Source organism: Saxophila tyrrhenica (assembly GCF_035928015.1).
Source record: "Saxophila tyrrhenica strain CCFEE 5935 chromosome Unknown scaffold_7, whole genome shotgun sequence".
NCBI lineage: Eukaryota > Fungi > Ascomycota > Dothideomycetes > Mycosphaerellales > Extremaceae > Saxophila > Saxophila tyrrhenica.
The window spans coordinates 845,617-865,651 of record NW_027041739.1 but is presented as its reverse complement, the minus strand read 5'-3'; the positions used below and the strand labels follow the sequence as shown (position 1 = coordinate 865,651).

Here is a 20,035-nt window from a genome sequence, read left to right as displayed (position 1 = left end):
GTCAGGGTTCGAGGTAAGGTAATGTTCTCGCAAGGTCTGCTCAGGTTGGAGGGGTCGTCCGAGGTCTTCCATCATCAGCTGTTCACATTGGGGGCAGAAAGTCACAATCCTCCATGAAAAGACCGCACGGCAATTGCGGGTGCGACGGCGGTGTCTGGCTGCAGTGAGAGCAATAAGGTTGCCGCAGAGACCTGTCGACAGCAGTCAAGCTCGCCCAAGTACCTCAATAAGGTACCGGGGATTTCCAATGGAGGTCGATCGACTGAAGCTCCCCCGCACGCCTCTTTCCTTGGCCGGCGATGACATCCCGTCCTGTCTCACGACTAGCAGCGATGGCTACTGCAGACTCAATGTACTCCGCAATGGCCGTCAAGCCACGTCGGTTGCGTGTGCACGACACGCAGGACCACGAGGAAGATGGCCGTGGCGAAGACCAGCGAGTTTCAGCTAGGAGGAGAAGAGAGTGATCGCGAAGAAAGTCAATTGGATAGAACGGCGGAGCAGAATGCACCCTCGACCGCTTAGCGATGTGCAAGCTGCAGCAGAGGTTGCTTGTGGCCCATCTCCCGGTCGAAATGGGCTTTGATCCCGGAAGGCAGGCAGAACCTTGGCCACCGAATATATGGTCATGCAACCTGCTTATATCTGACATGTCCGCCTCAGCGATCTGCCAGAGCTACTTGTAACCTGGAAGCTCGATTCCTACCTTGATCATCTGTTGTACTCTGACCGCCATCATGAAGTACGTCGACGGAGTCAAGCACTCGCTAGAGACAGATGTGACATGGCATCGAACCTTCTCTTTGACCAAGAGGGGTGCTCGAGCGCTGCCACGAGCGACAGCAGAGTATCTCGAAGACAAGTTTCCTATCATCGGATGGCTCCCCAGATACGACTATCGTTGGTAAGCGAATTCTGGAAACCCACATCATGTCTTAGGCGTTCGCTAACTGCTTCGTCCTGGCTGCAGGATCCTGAACGACGTTATCGCGGGCCTCACACTCGGCATTATGCTGATACCCCAGTCGCTTGCCTATGCCAAAATTGCAACTATGCCGGTGCAGTATGGTCTCATGTCGTCGTGGCTCCCGGCGACGCTGTACGCCTTCATGGGAACGAGCAAAGGCAAGTTCAGCATCTGTTCCATTTGCGCTGCGGGACCTAACAGCTTATAGACTTATCGACGGGTCCAACGTCTCTTATCGGCCTTCTGACCGCCGAGGTCGTTGCAGACCTGACTAAAGAAGGCTACACCGCACAGCAGGTCGGAAGTGCAGTTGCCATGGGCATGGGCATCTACAGCATGATACTTGGCTTCCTCAAGCTTGGCTTCCTGCTGGACTTCGTCTCGACGCCCATCCTGAACGGCTTCATCTCCGCAGTGGCCATCGTTATCGGACTTGGTCAAGTCGACTCCTTGATAGGGGAGGAGGATGTTCGTGACGGTACCGCCCACATTATACACGACGTCTTCTCGATGCTTCCCGAGGCAAACGGTTACACCTGCGGCATCGGCTTCGGTAGCATCATCCTCCTCGTTGCATTGGAGCAGATCGGCAAGCGATGGGGAAACAAGAGCAAGATCTTATTCTACCTGTCAATCCTCAGAGCGTTTATCGCTTTGCTCGTCTTCACCGGCATCAGCTACGCCGTCAACAAGCCTCGCGGTCCTGATACCGACAACTTTCTCTTCTCGGTCGCCGAAGTCGAGAAGACAGTGATCACAGCCGAAGTCACGGATGCGAAGCTCTTCGCCAAAGCGTTCCCTCGCGCCATTGCTCCTTTCATTGCGGCCGCGTTGGAGCACGTCGCCATCGCTCGAGCGTTCGGCAACCGGAATAACTACGTGACAGACACCAGTCAGGAACTCTGCTACCTCGGCTTGGTCAACCTCATCAACAGCTTCTTCCACTCGATGGGCGTCGGTGGTGCCATGTCCAGGACTGCCGTCAACTCCTCTTGCAAGGTTCGGTCGCCACTTTCAGGATTCGTCACCACGGCAGTCGTCCTCATATCGATCTACGAGCTCACCGGTGCATTGTACTGGATTCCCAAGGCCACACTGTCGGCGATCGTCATCACAGCCATTTGGCCTCTAATTGGGACATGGAGGACGTACTACAACTACTGGCGTACCTCACTCACCGACTTCATCGCCGCCATGGTGGCCTTTTGGGTCTCCCTGTTCGTCAGCACTGAGATTGGTATCGGTGCTGCGGTGGGTTGGATGCTGGTCCAGACGTTGCTGAGACAAGCTTTCAGCCGTGTCACCCAGATCGGTGCGGATACTCCTTCGGAACTGGCAAGGTCCATCGACGACTCGCGAGGCGTGCCAAACTCCATCCCGTCGGACACTCGAATCTACAAAATAAACGAGAGCCTGTTCTTCCCCAATGCTCAGAGGGTGAAACAACAAATCTTGGATTCGCTTCAGACTCATCACTCCGCTCAGTACAGCAGCATAAATGGCTCGGAAGCCGAACGGACCTGGAGTGTCGTCGGCGAAAGGCGGATCAAGAAACTGAGGAGGGCAGCTGGTGTCCACGATGCCGCCGACCTCCCACCGATACGCCTTGTCGTCCTCGACTGGTCTCGGGTCAACCATTTCGACGTAACCGCGTGCCTCAAGATGCGCGAGTTCATGAATGAAGTCCGCAAGTACGCTGGTCCAGACGTCGAGATTCGCTTCGCAGGCATGGCCAACCATGTGCGCAACCGCTTTGACCGTGCCCGACCGGCATGGAACTTAATCGATGGGGCCACTCTTCCCAACAACGGTGATGGAAAGACCAGTAAGGTCGAAGAGGTGAGGGTGTTCAATAGCGTTAGTGAGGCGGTCACGGCTTTCCGATACAACGATGTCGAACGGGCTATGGAGGAGAAGATGAAGACGGAGCGTAAAGAGGAGGCATGATGTATATGACAATAACGAAACATGATTCAAGGGAGCTGGACTTCTTGTGTAGCTGGTCGATGATGGGTATACTGACTGGCAATCGTGTGCTAGCAAATGACGAACTACTTTCTCTTGCTGAAGCTTCTCTACCTCCAAGCATGACTGTTAGTTCAGTTGTGTTTACTCCCCATCGTCGCATCGCCTTGACGCCGACAAGCCGTCCAAGTGTAACAGGAGCGCCACGGGAGCAAGGCATCAGCCGGTCAGGAAGCACTTCCACGCTTTTACGGCTGCCGGCAGTCCTGTCAGCGCTGTTCCAACGCACTCAGTCTTGCGTAAATGGATGTGACTACGAACAGAGTCATGCACTCGCAAACAATCTCGTCAGCCTCGTGAATGTTACAGCAATCTTGCTTGGACTTCTCTTGATTACTGCCCTCAACTTCAATGTTCCATATATATCCACTACACAGAAAGGTCCACCACTTCACGAAACATACTTCAAGTACCACACCATCAGCGGCCATGTATTTTGCCCTCCTCACCAGCCTGTTCTTCTCGCTCGCATTGGGTACGCCCGCTGACCCGCCTTTACCAACAACAACAACAACAACAACGATAGCCGGTGTGACCCTCCCCTACTCAACGGAACACGAAATCCGTTGCGCCAAAGACAACAAAAGCCCGCTCGTTAGCTCCGCCATCGTCAACTTCTGCGCCGGACCGTATGGCGAAGGCGTCTTTATGCCCTCCAACTGGGCGAGCTCGTCGCACTACAGCGATGCTGCTCTTAACAGCCATTTCGGAAAATACATGGCAGTCCGCGTGAATGCTGAGAATTGCAAAAAATGGAACGATGAAGAGGACGCTTGGAAAGCCGATGCGATGAGTGTAGAGAGCTGCAGGAAGCAGTTTTTCAAGGTGAGTTGTTGCTCTCAAAAGCGCGCGGAAGAGTTCTGGGTTGAGTGGCGCTGACGGCGCTGGCAGGTGTGCGCGAAGAGGAAGTACGATAGACCCTTTTATTTAAAGGCTGGGCCGAGTTCGTGTCAGTTCTGGGCGATTCCTGCCTGCGATGATACCGACGGGAACGATGATGTTGTAGGAAATCTGGACTGGCCCTACGTCTTTTTGGGCTGGCGTCGCTAAACAGGCCGAGTCGACAGAAGTGGTGAATAGAAAGGTCCGCGTACGGTAGCTTCAATGAAGGTCGAACAGTGGCTTCGAAGCCTTCAGATGTATGACACGAGAATGTGAGGCGGACTTCTGGCAGTTTAGTCGATCAGCTGCACTTGAGATGGTGAGTACACGAATCTTAATGGTCATAATTCGTATATTCGTGCTTGAGATACCTACCATACTCCTACTGCATCCCCAGCGCATCCCTCAACTCCTCAATCAGAGCATGATCGGCCGAATTCCTCATCCGCCTAACCCATTTCAGCTCTCCGTCCTCGAACAGCCACTCACCGCCGTTCTGGCTGTAATTACCACCCTTGAAGCCCTTTGGCCCCGAGGTAATAATGTTCTTAAGACTACTAACCACGCTGCTGGTCACACTGGTAGTCAGGTACTCCGGCTTCGTCTCACCACCGAGTTGTTGGATCATGCCTAGCTTTGTGTAGATGGCGCGGTCCCGGTCTGTGTATATCGGGTACGGCTTCGACAGTGAAGACATCGTGCGCGTGCGGTAGTCCGGGATGCACTGAGGATCGCCACAGCCGATGATCGTCAATGTGATCGGTGGTGATGCGGAGGCGAGTTTTTCTGGCGGGAGATGCTTTGCTAGGTAGCGGACGTATTCTTCGCAGTGCTAAATGGAGTTAGCTTAATAAACGTCGAGTGTCTTTGCGAGCCGTCGTAGAAGTAGACAGACGTACGCCGCAATAGAAGTGGCGGACGAAGACACACAACCGGCGACCTGGTTGATTTTCATAGAGGGATTTGAAAGGTGTCTCGTTGCCGTTCTCATCCCTTACAAGGAGATTGCCAGCTTCCTCAAGTGCTTTGGCATCTGGCAGCTGGTAATGTGCTTCTTGCTGTTCGCCGTTCATGGGTGCCTCTCCGTTGGCGGCCGGGCTCTTGTCGGTCTTCGATTCTGTTGCTACTTCGGCCATTGCAGAGGAGATCGTATCACTGCGGTATTCCGAGTGCTGAGGGACGAGAGTCTGTCAACGACAAGGCTACTTTCTACTGCCTTCCTGGGAGCGAAGGAGTGATAGACAGTGTACTCTTCCTCGATTAGTGGTGAAACAACAGCCCCGTGTGTACGACGGCCTCAGTATCGGCGCTCTTGAGGGATAGTAAGTCTTCGTTAGTCTTGACGAAACCCGAGCTTCTGATTGTTGCAGGTATGTTCTAGTATCCCGAATCCGGAAGGTGAGGTCAGAGCAGATATGCCAAGACCTTGAGAGCCGACTCGCCGACATCCTAAGCGCCTCCAACAACACCTCCACCCTACAGCCATCCACCTTTCTACCTATACACCGCCTCCCTTCCACCCATACCGGCCTCACAGCATAGTACACCGGCGCATGCTATGTACTCAACGAAGCTGACCCGCGCTGCCCACCGCGCCACCGCCTCGTCATCGCCCACCGCAGCCCTTATTTCCAACAGCTCCACCCACCACTGCACCGCTCGCCCGGCGTCCCATCAGCGGCGGCACTCGAGCAGTAAAACATCATCATGTCCCCCCGATGACAGCGCCACCAAGATCACAGCCAAGGCCTCTGCCACCGGCGAGCAGCAGGCGCCACGAGCCCCGAAGGCCGCGCCGAAGCAGAACAAGGGCAGGTCGCGAGGAGGCTATAAGCGAGTAGCAGCGGCAGCAGAGAACAAGAAGCCGGCAGAGCCGATAGATCAGTTCGCTGCGCTGCCGAGTGTACCTCCAATTCAGGGCTTGCGGCCGGAGGGTACGTATCCATCAGTCGTATGTCACACATCTACTAACATATATTCTGTGCAGACCTCAACATGTCCAAATTCTTCTCCCTACATCGACCCGTATCTCTCACGACGACGATCCCACCGCCGTCATCAGCAGAAACCTTTGCTTCTATCTTCGCCAACCGCCAAACCCAGGATCCATGGGCTAATGGCAATTCTGCTGAGAGGCGACCGGAGGATGTCATCTACACGCTGCATAACACGATCGACGCCCTCGAGAAAGGCAATAACAATGCGGAAGATGAGGGCGTGCGGTGGGAGATTATCCACGAAAGCTCGAGCAACTCGGACGGCGTGAAGCATCTGGATGGCGCACCGCAGCGGATGAAGAGTCTCGACGAGATCGTGGCGCAATTCAAGCCGTTCAAGGCGCCGCCTCCACCTCAGCCGTTCATTGGGGTGAAGGAGCAGCCAGCGGGGGTAGAGAAGAAGATGGCAGTTCAGCGGACTAGCACCAAAGGCAGGCCGAAGAAGAAGACATTTACAGCCACCATTACGGTCACCGAATCCACCTTTGAGGACGGCCAGAGGACATACTCAGCCTCGTCTTCGCCAATAGTGCGGCTGCCTGAACCGACTGAGCGGACAGATTCCAATCGGGCCATGCGTGAGCCTACGCGGACAAGACAGCCATTCTTGACCCGTATGGCGCAACGGGGACGCGATAACATGGCCGCCCAAGCGACCAGTTCTACGAACACCAGCTCACAAATGCCGGTACGGAACGCGCCAAGTCCGGCCAGGCAAGAGCGTATCATGCGTCTGATCTCGGTCAAGAGGCAAAGAAAGCTGAAGATGAAGAAACACAAGTATAAGAAGCTCATGAAGCGGACTCGCAACTTGAGACGGAGGCAGGACAGAGCTTAGATGGTCTAAACAAGTGGCGGGCAATCACGACTTCTCCTGGCATTGCGAAGGCGTTCATGAGCGATTTGGGCCAGATACTTTGCTGCTTGCCTTGGGCTCCCATCAGTCCTAGGTGTCCTGAGATTCAAGCGTAGAGTACTGAATGCATTTTTACCTATATTGACTACGTTTCCAGACTGCACCTATTTCCTTCATCGAAGCTAGCGAGCCTTTCCAGCATGACTGTGATCAAGTATCAATGCACGTACTTGGTGTGTCCGTCGAACAAGGATTGGAAGTTGCTGTTTCGAGAGCTTAGGTTACCTTGGTATAACGGCTTAGGAGTTTCAGGCGCTGCATTGGCATGATGAAGCAAATATCTTGTTTTGCTTGGAGGACGCCGTGGCTGCATGTTGGCACGAGTCGTGTCCGTCTTTGAAACCACGCCGAATTAGGCAGGTACCGCAACTGCAGCAGCTGGATCAACATCCCCGCTCGTCGGACCTCACGCTTCCTCAACTCGATCATGATCGACACTTTTGCACAAGCACGGCTGGGAGCACAGCAAGTGCCGGCCATAATCGTCGCGTGGCCCTAATTTATCCTGACAGCTCTGACCGGCAGGAGCGGCTGTCAAGCACACGATGGCGAATGGGATTCGCAGTACGGTGTGGAGATATACCATCATCAAATGAGAGCCAAGAGAGCGGCACCGCATGCGTCGGAGGTAGGAAGACCGCATATCACGTCTGTTCAGCTTTCGTTCCGTCTTCTTGCGATGATTCTGCCTTGCCTGTCAACGCCCAAAGCCTCCTACGCAGTCGTGTGAGATGGCTTCCGATCTTGCGAGCAAGGAGCAAGGCGCTGCCCACCATGAAGACGCTATAATGCCTCCGAATGCTTTCCAGAGCGACTTGAAGCCCAGCGATGAGAACGTCAAGCGGGACCAGCATGGCTATCCTCTCATGCCCCAGCCGTCGGACAGTAAGGATGACCCGTTGGTAAGTTCTCGTTGATGAGATTGAACGCCTTGCGAGCCTCACTGACAGACTGGCAGAACTGGTCGACCGGCATGAAACTCGCAGTCGCCCTCCAAATCAGCTGGCTTGCCTTCCTGGGTCCCATGGCCGCAGCAGTCGCCAATCCAGCCTTCGTCCCGCTCTCCGAAGCTTTTGGAATAACAATTGTGGAAGCTTCGTACGAGCTGACGATGTACATCGTCTTCGCCGGCATTGGTCCGCTACTAGTCATTCCCTTCGCCAACACGTATGGACGAAGACCAGTGTACCTGCTCGGAGCTCTCATCGGTGGCATAACAAACATTGCAGCGGGTTACAGTCCGACCTGGGCCGGTATCCTGGCCACCAGAGCGTTCAATGGCATTGCTGCTGGTTCTCCAGGCGCTATTGGGGCTGCGACGATTTGCGACTTGTTCTACATGCATGAGCGTGGATTCTACATGGGCATCTTCACGCTCTTCGTGACGAATGGTCCGCATGTTGCACCTTTGATCGGAGGGTTTGCTGCGCAGTACTTGAGCTGGGAGTGGTGCTTCCGCATCCCTGGGTTCATTCAGCTGGGGACGTTCGCCATCACCCTCTTCTGCCTCCCCGAGACCCTATACTCGCGGGACACGATCCGTCACGATCACGAACCAAACTCGTACGTGGACCTCCTGACCTTCCGCTCGCACACGTTGCCACAGCGGAAGCTGCAGCTCAAGGACTTCTGGCGCAGCCTGTACATGCTCAAATACCTCGCCGTCGCACTCCCAGGGCTTTACTACATGACCGCGTTCGGCTACGGAAGCGTGCTGTTCGCAACGACCGGAGCGCAGCTGTTCAGCGAGTTCTACGGCTTCTCCGTTTCCCAGACAGGCCTGATGCTTTCCATTCCGCTGCTGATTGGTTGTGCAATTGGAGAAGCCAACGCTGGCTGGCTGACCGACTGGATGGTGCGGCGATACGCGAACAAGCACGACGGTGTACGGATGCCGGAGGCTCGTCTCGATGCCTTGTGGTTTGGTCTGTTGGTACCGATCGGTGTCGTCATCGAGGGGGTCTGCCTTTCACATTTCGAGACGGTGTCTTGGGTCGGCGCTGCGTTTGGGATGGGCATTGCGAATTGTGGTCTGCAGGCTGCTACCACCGTGACCTATGCGTACACTACCGACGTGAGTATCTCGGCGAGAGATTGAGAGCTAAAGCTGATCTTTTCGACAGTGCTACAAGCCGCAAAGTGCTGAAATTAGTTGTCTGATGAACGTGTTCAGATCGATATACTCGATGATCATAAGCTTCTACGCGTGAGTATTGACCCCCTCCAGCGGAGCAACGCAGAGTTGCTGATCGCGTTCGTCCAGTATCCCTCTCGGAGAGGCAATCGAGTTTCAGTATGCATGGCTTGTCTTTGCCTTAATCAATCTGGCCCTCTTCGTGCCGATGATGTCCCTGAAGTGGTGGGGTCTTAGGCTGCGAGAGACAGCCTGGCAGAAGCCACCGACGTTCCACAACGATCTGTGAAGATCTACGAAGTGATCATTGCAGCGAGATGCTGTAATGCGGATCAGTCAGGGCTAGGGCGGACTAAACCATACACCCATCTTCCACTTCAAGCGCTGCTCTACAACGACAATCCTTATCTCCGATCGGTACGTTGTAGCGTCTGCGATCCCTTGGTTCTGAGCTCCCACTTCAGTGCCTCTTGAAATATCGATTGAACACTTGCGAATTGCGCACCAAAGCGCTCTGGATCCCACTCGTTCGCCTTCTGAAGCCGCAGGGCAAGGGTCTTGTGCAACACCGGAAGGCTCGCCACGAGCCAGGGAAGGTCAGGGTCGGAAGCAATCTCAATGGCGCGGTTCGCAGTCTCGACGTCCTCTGCCGGGGTGTTTGTCTTCATAAAGCTGACCTGCGTCTCAACAACATGGTGCACCAGAGCCAATTTCCCTTCATACTCCCCACTTGCAAAGCTGCCTTGACGTCCACAAGCTGTACATGAGCAGGTGAACCCCCAAGACTTTGCTCGCGCTTGTCGAGTAGCGAACGGTGAGGTCATGTCAAAGTAGGAAATGCTTAGCTCTTCACCAACCTCGATGTCGCGTAGAGTATATAGAACCTCAGCGCCGCTCAGCAGGTTATAGTGTGGATGACAGTTTGGCACACAGCTGTGGTTGATCCGCGCGATGGTTGGGAAGAGAGCACTTGACCAGCGACTCCCTTGCTGGCCTCCTAATCCTCCATGGGCCGTCCTGTCTTCGGTGTTGAAAGCGTTTGAAAGGTACTTGGAAGATACTTGAGACATCTTCCTTGCCTCATCCTCGGCATAGCCCCGTTGTTTGAGCTTCACAATCTGATCCTCTTCCTTCGAGGTTTGGTTCTCATGAACGCTCAAGGATTCGAAACACTGCCGGTCCTCCTGTGGGAGCGCAAGGTACTTTCGCCATAGCTCCGGTAAATTCTCCTTTGGTCCAAGACTGAGCAAGGCATCGTCGTCAACGACCCGGGTATACGCCGGTATATGCTCGCACGTGAAGAGACCCAGGCCTTTGCCAGCTGAAGAGCGCACCTCAAGTCTCGGAAGAGAGTGGGACTGAGGCTCTGAGTCTTGTGTGTCCACGTAGGCAGATGTGTCCTCCGAGCCACCTCTGTCGACCCAATCTCGAAGCACGTTCACTGGGGCGGATAATGTTCCACCAGCTCTAACGCCACGTACGGAGGCATTAATGGAGCACATCTGGCACCAGTCCGCCGTCCCGGTGTGTCTGTGCCTGTACAAACGCAACAACGTCGAGAGAATGAGTCTCCTCGGGTCTAGATGATGCGGTCATCGGCCCGCATGTGGGTTTCTTCCCAGCTGCAGGTCACTGCAGGTCAAGGGCAGCGGCGCTATCCGGAGACCTCACTTGATCCACCAGGCGTTGAATGATAATGGAGATGAATGAAGTCTGGTCCCCTGGGCGCGAAGAGAATTGTGGTTGTTGCGGTATTTCGACGCCACATTCCGAGGAAACCGTCAATGTCTCACAACACCTCCGACGCCTACATTGTCGTCCGTGCGATATGGTATCATCGATACCCAGAGGGACACCAATCTCAAAGATCAGCAGGGCATATCTTGCTTCTGCAGATCGTGCCACCGGTCTACGGCAGCGCTATCGATGCCCAGCAGGCTACTTCGGTAAGTCCATCTATAGATCGCGCCAGCCACTACCGTGGGACGCATTGATCGACTACGGAGATAAAATTATGCAGGAACAAAAGCCTGTCGTCGCTTGTAAGTTGTGCGACGACTCCTACACGCCTTGAAACTGGCTTCCATGTTGCACAACACCACAAGATGAGACTACTGTCCAATCTCCCAGGAGACCGGAGGATGATTTATGATACGAAAAACGACACGTCTGGTATCCCCTTGGCAACCCCAGGCCTGATCTGCTGTAGGTTTGACGATGGACCTGCAGCAAACGGGGCTAGATATGGGCCGTGTCTATGACGCTGAGGCTCTTGTCGTTGACGGCTCCCCGTCGACAATCCTCACAGGAATTCACTCCGAAACCTATTGTCCTTGGTAACGGATAGCCCGCCATGCATATAAGAATGTTGTCCTGGGCGCTGGTTGTTGTTCCTGGCCAGATTTCTCACTTGCACTTCTCCCATACGACTACAACACCGCAATCATGGTCTGCCTCCGAACCTGCGTCCTCGCCGCTGGTGTGATAGCACTCAACGCCGTGAACGCTGCCCCGTACGAGAGGGCGCTGCCTCCGGTGCCTATTGCCATTGGCGGCAAGGAAGCGTCCATCAGCGAGGAGTTTATCGAGCTCATGAAGCCCGACTATGATGGTATGCTCAACGGCCTTGCAGCACCATCATCCACTTGCAGAACAACTAATATTGATTAGTTGTGCACGTCATCAACAGCGCGCCAGTGGGCAAGTCCGAGTTCATTCCTCTCCTGAAAGGCGAATATACCATCCCCGTGACGATGCTCGGCTCAAACTTCAACAACCCCAACCCCAAGGTCCCCAAAGCCATCTTCATCGGTGGTGGATTCGCGCAGTCGGAGATCGATGAGATGTACAACGTCTGCTCGCTGCAAGTTGTGCCCTGGGTCTACCCACCTGCCGGACGATCAAACGGCACTGTTGTGCCTCCGACGTCGTTCATCGCTGAGCGCGTGAAGGCTGTGTTCAAGGAGAATGGGTGAGTCGATCCTTCCGGTCATAATTTAGCGATCGAACTGTCCTGACCGTGGCAATAATTAGTCTCGTGCCCGGCAACACCTCCCACGTCGAGCCTGGTATCTGGTCGTTCTAAAGGTGCATTGAGCAGGTGTTTGCATTTGAGGGTGCATCGCAGGGAATTAGAACCTGATCGTGAGGTCGCAGTGAAAAAGCTCTGGTACATCAGTCGAAAAGCAAGCTTGAGTCTCTTGTCGGCTTCTGAGCGAAGCTATGCAGCACTGTTCATGGGTCAGCTGCATAGCAGTGTACACTTTTCAGAATAGAGATCTGGGCAGAAAGAAGATATACCCATCACATTGGTTGCATTTTAATGCTCATGATAGTGACGGAGGGGTGATCATGAGCATGATCATATTCCATCATGTGGTTTGACAACTCTAGACATGTTGATGTTGGCATTGCGAGATCATGCACGAAGTCGTGCGGCTGTGAATGATTCAAGTCGGCCAGATCTCCGTCAGCGTGGTCGCGTCGTCTTTTTCGTCCATGCAGTCGGTGGTCGGCGACTTGCCCAACCATATCTTGCGCCATAGACGAAAGGTGTTGTTGCAGTCGGTCTTCTTCTGACCGACGCCCGTCCACACGAGGGTCTTGCGATTGGCGACGTGTTGCCTTCTGCAGCCATAAGGCCTTCCACCCTTCCAAATCTGGACCCACGTGTGAAAAGATCGACAGGGCAGGGACGCCCGGCTCGTCGGTTGGTCTGTTTCATCAGCCCCAGCATCACCTGTTTCAAGCTCGGGGCATCTCCTGGTATCGCGGAGAGTGCCCTTGAAGTTGGCAGGGTCAAAAACCAGACGAAATGAGGTCACTGGCGACGCGAAGCCTTTCATGCTCGTATCTTCCACCCTGAGTCTTGCATCAACCCTTTATCGGCCCCGATATATGTAAGAAGAGGTGCCCGCCAGCAGTAGCCAGGAACGGATCGAGAGCTGTCTAGACTTTAAGCTACAATTTCCCCATTCGAACCAATCTTCAACAACACAACTTTCCAGGGTGCTTCAGCTGGTCAGCACGCAAAATCTGGCTTAACCGCTTTCTGCCCTGTGTGTGCCTTGGTACACCACCAGAGCTCGCCGTTAGCCCTCCCAACTACATCGAGTGGATCGTCCCCCGCCCTACGGAAGAGCTGAGCGGACGACTGCGGCGCCTGGTGTTTCTCCTCCGGTGCTACGGTTGCGGTAAACACCAACTCTTGAATCCTTCACCAACTCTCGGCCCCCAAAAACCTCCTGTCTGATCACAGCCGCTCGCACCTCAGCAGGCCCTATACAATGGCTGTCGAGAAACCAGTCCTGTCTTCCTTGGGTATCCCCAACGGAAACAAGAGCAAAGACGCCATGCCCGACAGCAGCAAGGTCGTCAGTCCGACAGACAGCGAGAACGCCGAGAAGAACATGGCTGCACTCGAGGCGACCATGAACGGCAAACTCCAGATTCACACAGATCCAGCATTGGAAAAGAGTCAACCACAGGATTTCAGCTCGGATCCGCTCTCTGCGACTGCTCTTACCTCCCCCCTTCACAGCATCAACTGGGATGCTGTCCGCAATGGCGGCATCAATGGGATTGCTAACGGCGATTCTTCCATAACCTCGTCCAGCTCCTCATGGGAGTCGTTCAAGCGAACCGGACCACGATACCCTCCTTCTCTCGAGAAGCTGATTTTCGACTACCACCACAAGCATGGCAAATCCTGGCAGCTAGCTCACGACGCTGGTTCCGGGTCTGGCGTGTACTCGCCGGTGCTTGCTCGCTACTTCCGCCATGTCCACGTCTCCGACCCAAGCGATGTTGGTCTCGCAACCTCTCGGCAAGCACTCAGTAAATGGGTGAGTGAGAACAAAAAGAGCAGGGGACGGTTCACCTTCTCGAACAGCAAGGTTGAGCAAGGCCATGAGTCGGTCGCGGACAAGACAGTCGACATGGTGGTTATGATGGAGGGCGCCCACTTCACCAACCCTGAGGTGATGGTAAGGAGTGCAGCACAGACGCTCACCTCCAATGGCACACTTGCCCTCGTCAGCTACAGTCCTATTTGCCGCGTGGTCGGCAACCCGGGAGCCAACGAGGCCGTTCAGCGCCTGCACGCAGCTTGGGGCTCACAGCCGTGGGACGTGGTCTGCGGCGACGCCCGCGGCAAGAAGAACTTCAGCCAGGGCTTGGACTTCGTCCCCCTCCCCGACGACATCTTCGACCAGTCTAAAACCCGCCGCCTCACCATCAACACCGCCGGCAAAGGCAGCGAAGCCTTCAACGGCCTCGTTCCCGGCGTCACAGCCGACGCAAGCGACAACAAAGTCCGCGTCAATGGGGAGCGCAGACACGACTTCAGCTCCGAGAACGACGCCGACCAGGCTAAGGGCTGGCGACAGGAGGTTGGACCAGAGTTCTTCCGTAGTTTGACGGCTGCGATGTTTGGTCCGGGCCAGGTGTCGAAGTTTGAGAAGCACTTTCAGGAGATCCAGGAGATCGTGCATAAAACGGGACAGGATGGGTTTATCGTTACAGTGGAGTGGACGGTGGCTGTTGTGTTGGCGACAAGGAAGTAGCTTGGTTGAGACCGTCGTGTGAGGAGGTGAAGAGCAGCGAGGCTATATCTGTTGTCGACATCGAAAAAGTCTATATGTGTATGTATCGATCAGCGAAGGGAAATATATCGAGTCTATAGACTTGCTTGACATGATTGTCAATACTTGGACAGATGACTGGTTTTCTTATTTGCGTCTGCGGTGCTTGCTTCGACCTCACGTCTTCTTCTGGAGTCACTTCGAGAACCTCACTTCACGCAACCTCGTTAATACGATCAACCACACAGAGGGGCGGACACCAAACTGTCCGCCCGTCCCCTTAATAGGCGAACGTTCTTGTATAGAGGTAATGGTCTACGAACAATCTGCTACTTCTTTCTAATCTTGTTTTGTCTCGAGACTGCGGCGATGATTAATGAGAGTGCACAGCATGCGAGGTTGAGCCCTGCGAAGAGACGTCAGCTACTACACCTCCTTTCCGTCCAAGACACTAGAAGACTCACACATGACCCTATGGAAACTCATCACATATGATGGCATCACTCGCTGCCGTAGACCATCACTCAGCGTCCACAAGTACCCTATATCATCCAACAGCCCCTGTAGAATCTGTAGAACGCGGGGAGTGTCAGCAAGGCAATCGATGATTCGAGCGCATCCGAAGCTCCCACTCTTACCTTGTCTCCTCCGTTCACACACTGCAGAGCCTGTTCGAGACCAGAACGGAGGTCTAGCTGGTACACGGCTCCTCCAGCACTCGCCCCCGCAACAGCGCCAATACTGATGAACAAGTACATCCCCGAGCCGGCCACCGCAATATCGCTTTCGTCAATCCCAGCTGCCATGCCAACAAATGCAGAGCTGGTCACCATACCAGTGGCGAAGCCGCCTGGGAAGATGTACAGTGATTCCCAGACACCAGTGGTGCCATTCCAACGCAGCAAGCATAGCAACATGCAGCCTCCAGCAAGGATAGGCGCCAGCACAGTGGCATACTTGTAACGACCTGTCTTCCGGATCCAGACTCCAGCGAGCAGGCCGCCGAGGGTATTTCCGACGAAGGCAGGAATGAGGTATGCTCCGGCAGCCGCTGTAGTTGCGTGTCTGGTGGCTTGGAAGTAAACCGGGACAGACATCATCAGCGCAAATTGCACCATGCATTGTAGTAGAACTACAAGATAATTCATCGCCGTGTCATAGTGTGTCAGTAGCCTGAGTGGGAAGATCGGTTCTTTGACATGCTTTGCTGAGGCGACGAAGAGGATGGCGGATGCGATTCCGGATATGAGCATGCCGATCAAGACGGGGCTGTCCCATGGCAGTCTCCGACCTCCAACGTCTAGGGTGAAGCAGGCCGCGAAGATCGTATAGCAGAGGAAGAACGCCCCGATGAAGTCGACACGCTTGAGCTTCTCCCACTTGCTGCTCTCGGTCTCTGAAGGGTTCGTGGGTAGCTGGAGTCGCCATTGAACCAAGATGATTGCGATGACTACGGGAGGTACCTGGACTAGGAAGGCCCTGTATGCTCGATCAGTATTTCGAGATCTTGAACGATGCTCGAGGAAGGACATACCATCGCCAACCCAGAGTCTGAGTTAGAAGCCCACCAATCAACCCACCGCAGCTCCTTCCAGTGGTCTGAAGGATATTCACGTAGCCCCAGAGTGTGGCAACCTCTTGCAGAGGCACCAGATCAGTAACCACAATGCTCACCATGGAGACCATACCAGCGCCTCCAGCCCCTTGGATAGCTCTACCTGCAATGACCTGACCCATATTCTGGCCCAGACCGCTTACAGTAGTCCCAATGGCAAAGAGAATGTACGAGGCTTGCAGACAAGCTTTGCGACCGTAGATGTCGGCCATCCTGCCGTAGAGAGGCTAGCAAGGAGATCAGCATTAAGACAATGCGTGCTTGAAGTCTGTATTGTTCGCAGACTTACCTGAGCCACGCATTGTGCCAGGATGTAGGCAGATATGAGCCAACTTCCCGACTCGAGATCATCAAATTCTGACGAGACCGCACCATACGTCGCCAGCACGAAACTCTGATCGGTCTGCGAGACGAACACGCCGAGCAATAGCACCGAAAGAGTCGTGTAGACGCCAGCAGCCCTGGGCTTGACTTCTTTCACATGGGCGCCCTCGTCGTCATCCGTTAGGCCATTTGCTTGTTTGGTGATTTCATTGACGTGCTGAAGAGTGTCAGTAGGATCTCAACTTAAAGATTAGCTCTAATACCGACACTTATCGTCTTGTACAATGCCGGTGCGTGTCCATCTGGAAGCAGAGGCTCGCACTCGCTGAGGGTGCTCACAGAGCCTCGTCTGAAGACATCCACATTCTCATGATTGCTCTCGCCGGCCATTGCACTCACACCCTCTCAAAAAGAAGCCAAATGACCGTAGTCACCAGTCGTAGAAGATGAAACATCAATCAAAAGCCGTACGATAGCGGTATCGTCTTCGGCTCGGAAAAGCTGTGGTGGCACTGTACTGCCGGCCCATCGCTTTCCAACTCCTTTGATCGCCCGCAGGTCATCCATGGGCGCTCCCAAATGATTCCCATACGTTTAGTGCCCGCTACCGGCATCCTGGACAGTGTTGACGACTACCGACGAATGTTGGACTGGATCAACGGAGGAAGGTCTACTTGTGACATTGCCAAACGCTTACGCGAAAACTTGCCTCAGCCAACTAAGAATAAAGCACGGAAATGTGGCTAGCAGATCGCGAAGGGAGAGCCTGAAGCAGTGTGGTATTGGGGCACAAAGATAGAACGATCATACAGTGTGGACTGCCACCCGCCTAATGCTGGAAACAGCAATAGTGCATCTGTTCAACGACAGCTGATCATGTCCGCTGCCCAACGATATCTCCGCCTTTCCGTCTGGTTGTGCCGAATGAGTCCACTCCGCCAAAATCATTCCCTCAATCAGAATCACAGTCGACCGGATCGTCCCACTCCCTCATCACCATCCTCCTCCCCCTAACCTCACACCACGACTCCCAATACTCGTCCGCGAGCCGCTGAAATATCAAGCACCTCCTCCTCGCACGCTCGATCTCAGCCCACACAATCATGTCGAGTTGATCAAGATCAATCCCCACAGCCAGGCAAAACACGACGCTCGCCGTAATGCTTTCGTATCGACTTGTCTGCACCATCCCATCAAAACCACCCGTGCCCGTCGTTCGTACATCCTATTGAAAGGCAAAGACGTCCACTTCGACGGAGTCCTCGTCGAGAGCGGTATACAGAACACTGTCGTAGCCGTAGGGATGTCTTTCCAGTTCCAGAGTCACGACTGGCTGAAGGCTCGCGACGGGCTGAAGGCTCACGCGGGGAAAGGTCCAGGGGCGAAATGTAAGATCCACAGTCGGTACCAGCATTTCTTGAGGCTCTTGGGGCTCCCCAGGCTCTAAAGCGCGACCTGCTTCTACATCGGCGCGGTAGGCTTCCTCAAAAGCAGCCTCGTCAAATTCCTCAAGAGCAGCGTCGTCATCTTCCTCAAGAGAAGCGTCGTCATATTCCTCAAGGGCAGCGTCGTCATCTTCCTCAAGAGAAGAAGCGTCGTCATATTCCTCAAGAGCGGCGCCCTCATCTTCTTCTCCAAGAGTATCGTAACTCGGGTCCCCTAGAGTCTCGGAGAAGACGTGCTCCATCGACGGCCCTGCGGTATTGTAAATGTCTCGCAGAGTTTCGTCTGTCTGCGTTGGAAACATCTGTCGTGAGTCTCCGGCGCAGCATCCGGTCTCGTCCCGTCGAGCCAGCAAGTGCTGAACGGATCGACGTGCAGACGCGCAGAGGCTTCGCGGGCTGGAGGTTGCCACAGACGAGGCCACGCAATCGGCCTACTTCTCAAAAGCACTGGGTGCAACCACAAGCACCACCACCAAGCTCGAGATGATCAACGCCGTAGCGACGAACGACACCACGATAATCGTGCCTCGCGAAGCCGGAAATTTGCCGCGGATAACGTAGTGCTGGGACTCAAAGTAGCGATGGAAGCCGAGAAGAAGGATGAGGATAGCTGCAAAGATATTAGTCAAGTTACACAAACGCTTCGAGGATAGCAGAGGGAAGCGTACAGATAGCCAAAAATGTCGCCCCCAGCGGCTTTCCAACGTGGCGTAAACGATGATTGTCAGCGAGTGAAATGTCGCGTTTCTGAAACTGATCTAGTAATGTACCAGACGAGCCGGTCGACGACGATAGTGATGAAGCGGACGAAGTCTGCGGTTTGTCTGAGTCGGCGAGTGAGGTGTTGAGACGGAAGAGTTGGGTGACGGCGATGCCAATGGAGGCGAAGGAGAGGGAGGTGCGGAGCCAGGCGAGGAAGGTGCGCTCTGTAGAACGTCGATTAGCATGTAGGAACAGCGAACAGGTGAAGGCGTGGAAGTAGGTACCCAAGGCAAGATGATCGCGGGCAATACTGCCCTTGTTCTCCAACTCCACACTCCCGTACTTGTCAACGAATACCTTCCACCAACTCTCGGACTCTTCGCTCGTCTCCCCATCGACGTCTGGCAAAGGTTGTCGCTGTCCCTGACCAACCTTCCTCCCTCTTCCAAGGCTGCTTTTCCTCTTCTTCATTCCTTCACTGGGCGCATGCTGCTCCTCCGCCGGTCCAATATCTCCTCTCGTCCCTTCATCCGTAGCCCCTTCGCCATTCTGCTCAGCTTCAGCGACAGCAGTCCCATACGTTCCCTGCCGACTCTTCCTCCTCATGATGGCCGTGCTCTCATCCGCACTACTGCTCTCCCCCATCCCATCAGCGTCTGCGAACACCCTCCCCTCGTTCCGCTCATCGCTCGCAGCCATTCTCGCCATGAGCCCGTAGCTCCCTCTCCTCTCTGGCTTCGGCGCTGAAGTGCCTGACGAGAAGCTCACACTCTTCTGCGAAGGTGCCCTCCCAAACGTCTGAGTCGGCGAAAACGCTGATCCCGGCCGCGAGCCTTGTCCCTGCTTCGTTTTTGGTGACGACGAAAACCCGGTCGAAGATTGCCGCCCTCCTGGTGAACGAAAGATGCTCGTATCAAATCCACTATCCGCCGATGTCGTGCCAACAGCAGGTCGACTCAAGTCCTCACTTCCTCTCTGCTTTGGATCGCTCGGTCCAGGTCGTGGCGTTGTGAGAGACGCATCTGACTCTTCCTCAATGGCGGAAGAGGACAGTGAAGTGTTGTTCGAGTCTTCCAAGGGAGAGTGTGATGATCCCAAGAGTGGAGCCATTGGCAAGCGTGGCCAGCCGGCGCGGCGGCGGTGTGGAGTCGATCTGGCGGCGGGGATGGAGGGGTATATATCCTGCCTCTTTGCCTCCCCTTAGTCTTGCACTGGCACACTCTCTACCGGGTCGTCCGGTACTCAGTGCTAGTCGAAGGCGAGGAAAGACAATGCTGACCGAACGACGAGGTCGAGCTCGAGTTGCTCGGTACGGTACCCGATTGACGTAAGGTACAACCAGATAAGTTTAAGAACAAGCTTGTTGCGTCGACAGTGCAGTTGTACCGGTACACGATGTATTTGATAGCAATGTCCTACAATCGGCTTCAATGCCTCGTAATATAT

General features: G+C 54.6%; 11 protein-coding genes across 11 annotated transcripts; 6 read left to right on the top strand and 5 right to left on the bottom strand.

Annotated features, from left to right (window-relative positions):
• Window positions 1-737: 737 nt before the first annotated feature.
• Window positions 738-2,914, top strand: LTR77_005051 (uncharacterized protein; the record flags this gene model as incomplete). The annotated part of the gene is made up of 3 exons (XM_064802300.1): window positions 738-904; window positions 971-1,125; window positions 1,176-2,914. The coding sequence occupies 3 exons, from the start codon at window positions 738-740 to the stop codon at window positions 2,912-2,914; spliced, it is 2,061 nt and encodes a 686-aa protein (XP_064659661.1).
• Window positions 2,915-3,421: 507 nt separating this feature from the next.
• LTR77_005050 (uncharacterized protein) lies at window positions 3,422-3,871 on the top strand (the record flags this gene model as incomplete). Its single annotated transcript, XM_064802299.1, has 2 exons — window positions 3,422-3,817; window positions 3,839-3,871. 2 exons carry the CDS (start codon window positions 3,422-3,424, stop codon window positions 3,869-3,871), a joined length of 429 nt encoding a protein of 142 aa, XP_064659660.1.
• Window positions 3,872-4,256: 385 nt separating this feature from the next.
• Window positions 4,257-5,010, bottom strand: LTR77_005049 (uncharacterized protein; the record flags this gene model as incomplete). The annotated part of the gene is made up of 2 exons (XM_064802298.1): window positions 4,257-4,706; window positions 4,774-5,010. The coding sequence occupies 2 exons, from the start codon at window positions 5,008-5,010 to the stop codon at window positions 4,257-4,259; spliced, it is 687 nt and encodes a 228-aa protein (XP_064659659.1).
• A 422-nt stretch (window positions 5,011-5,432) lies between these two features.
• On the top strand, window positions 5,433-6,709 carry LTR77_005048 (uncharacterized protein; the record flags this gene model as incomplete). The annotated part of the gene is made up of 2 exons (XM_064802297.1): window positions 5,433-5,808; window positions 5,862-6,709. 2 exons carry the CDS (start codon window positions 5,433-5,435, stop codon window positions 6,707-6,709), a joined length of 1,224 nt encoding a protein of 407 aa, XP_064659658.1.
• An 809-nt stretch (window positions 6,710-7,518) lies between these two features.
• Window positions 7,519-8,885, top strand: LTR77_005047 (uncharacterized protein; the record flags this gene model as incomplete). Its single annotated transcript, XM_064802296.1, has 2 exons — window positions 7,519-7,689; window positions 7,746-8,885. 2 exons carry the CDS (start codon window positions 7,519-7,521, stop codon window positions 8,883-8,885), a joined length of 1,311 nt encoding a protein of 436 aa, XP_064659657.1.
• Window positions 8,886-9,325: 440 nt separating this feature from the next.
• On the bottom strand, window positions 9,326-10,410 carry LTR77_005046 (uncharacterized protein; the record flags this gene model as incomplete). Its single annotated transcript, XM_064802295.1, is given in 2 exon segments — window positions 9,326-10,388; window positions 10,403-10,410. 2 exon segments carry the CDS (start codon window positions 10,408-10,410, stop codon window positions 9,326-9,328), a joined length of 1,071 nt encoding a protein of 356 aa, XP_064659656.1.
• Window positions 10,411-11,366: 956 nt separating this feature from the next.
• LTR77_005045 (uncharacterized protein) lies at window positions 11,367-11,896 on the top strand (the record flags this gene model as incomplete). The annotated part of the gene is made up of 2 exons (XM_064802294.1): window positions 11,367-11,532; window positions 11,592-11,896. The coding sequence occupies 2 exons, from the start codon at window positions 11,367-11,369 to the stop codon at window positions 11,894-11,896; spliced, it is 471 nt and encodes a 156-aa protein (XP_064659655.1).
• Window positions 11,897-13,207: 1,311 nt separating this feature from the next.
• On the top strand, window positions 13,208-14,485 carry LTR77_005044 (uncharacterized protein; the record flags this gene model as incomplete). Its single annotated transcript, XM_064802293.1, has 1 exon — window positions 13,208-14,485. The coding sequence occupies one exon, from the start codon at window positions 13,208-13,210 to the stop codon at window positions 14,483-14,485; it is 1,278 nt and encodes a 425-aa protein (XP_064659654.1).
• Window positions 14,486-14,832: 347 nt separating this feature from the next.
• LTR77_005043 (uncharacterized protein) lies at window positions 14,833-16,832 on the bottom strand (the record flags this gene model as incomplete). The annotated part of the gene is made up of 6 exons (XM_064802292.1): window positions 14,833-14,909; window positions 14,968-15,064; window positions 15,142-15,982; window positions 16,038-16,345; window positions 16,408-16,659; window positions 16,710-16,832. The coding sequence occupies 6 exons, from the start codon at window positions 16,830-16,832 to the stop codon at window positions 14,833-14,835; spliced, it is 1,698 nt and encodes a 565-aa protein (XP_064659653.1).
• Window positions 16,833-17,667: 835 nt separating this feature from the next.
• On the bottom strand, window positions 17,668-18,189 carry LTR77_005042 (uncharacterized protein; the record flags this gene model as incomplete). The annotated part of the gene is made up of 1 exon (XM_064802291.1): window positions 17,668-18,189. One exon carries the CDS (start codon window positions 18,187-18,189, stop codon window positions 17,668-17,670), a length of 522 nt encoding a protein of 173 aa, XP_064659652.1.
• Window positions 18,190-18,318: 129 nt separating this feature from the next.
• Window positions 18,319-19,699, bottom strand: LTR77_005041 (uncharacterized protein; the record flags this gene model as incomplete). Its single annotated transcript, XM_064802290.1, has 3 exons — window positions 18,319-18,497; window positions 18,556-18,813; window positions 18,874-19,699. 3 exons carry the CDS (start codon window positions 19,697-19,699, stop codon window positions 18,319-18,321), a joined length of 1,263 nt encoding a protein of 420 aa, XP_064659651.1.
• Window positions 19,700-20,035: the final 336 nt, after the last annotated feature.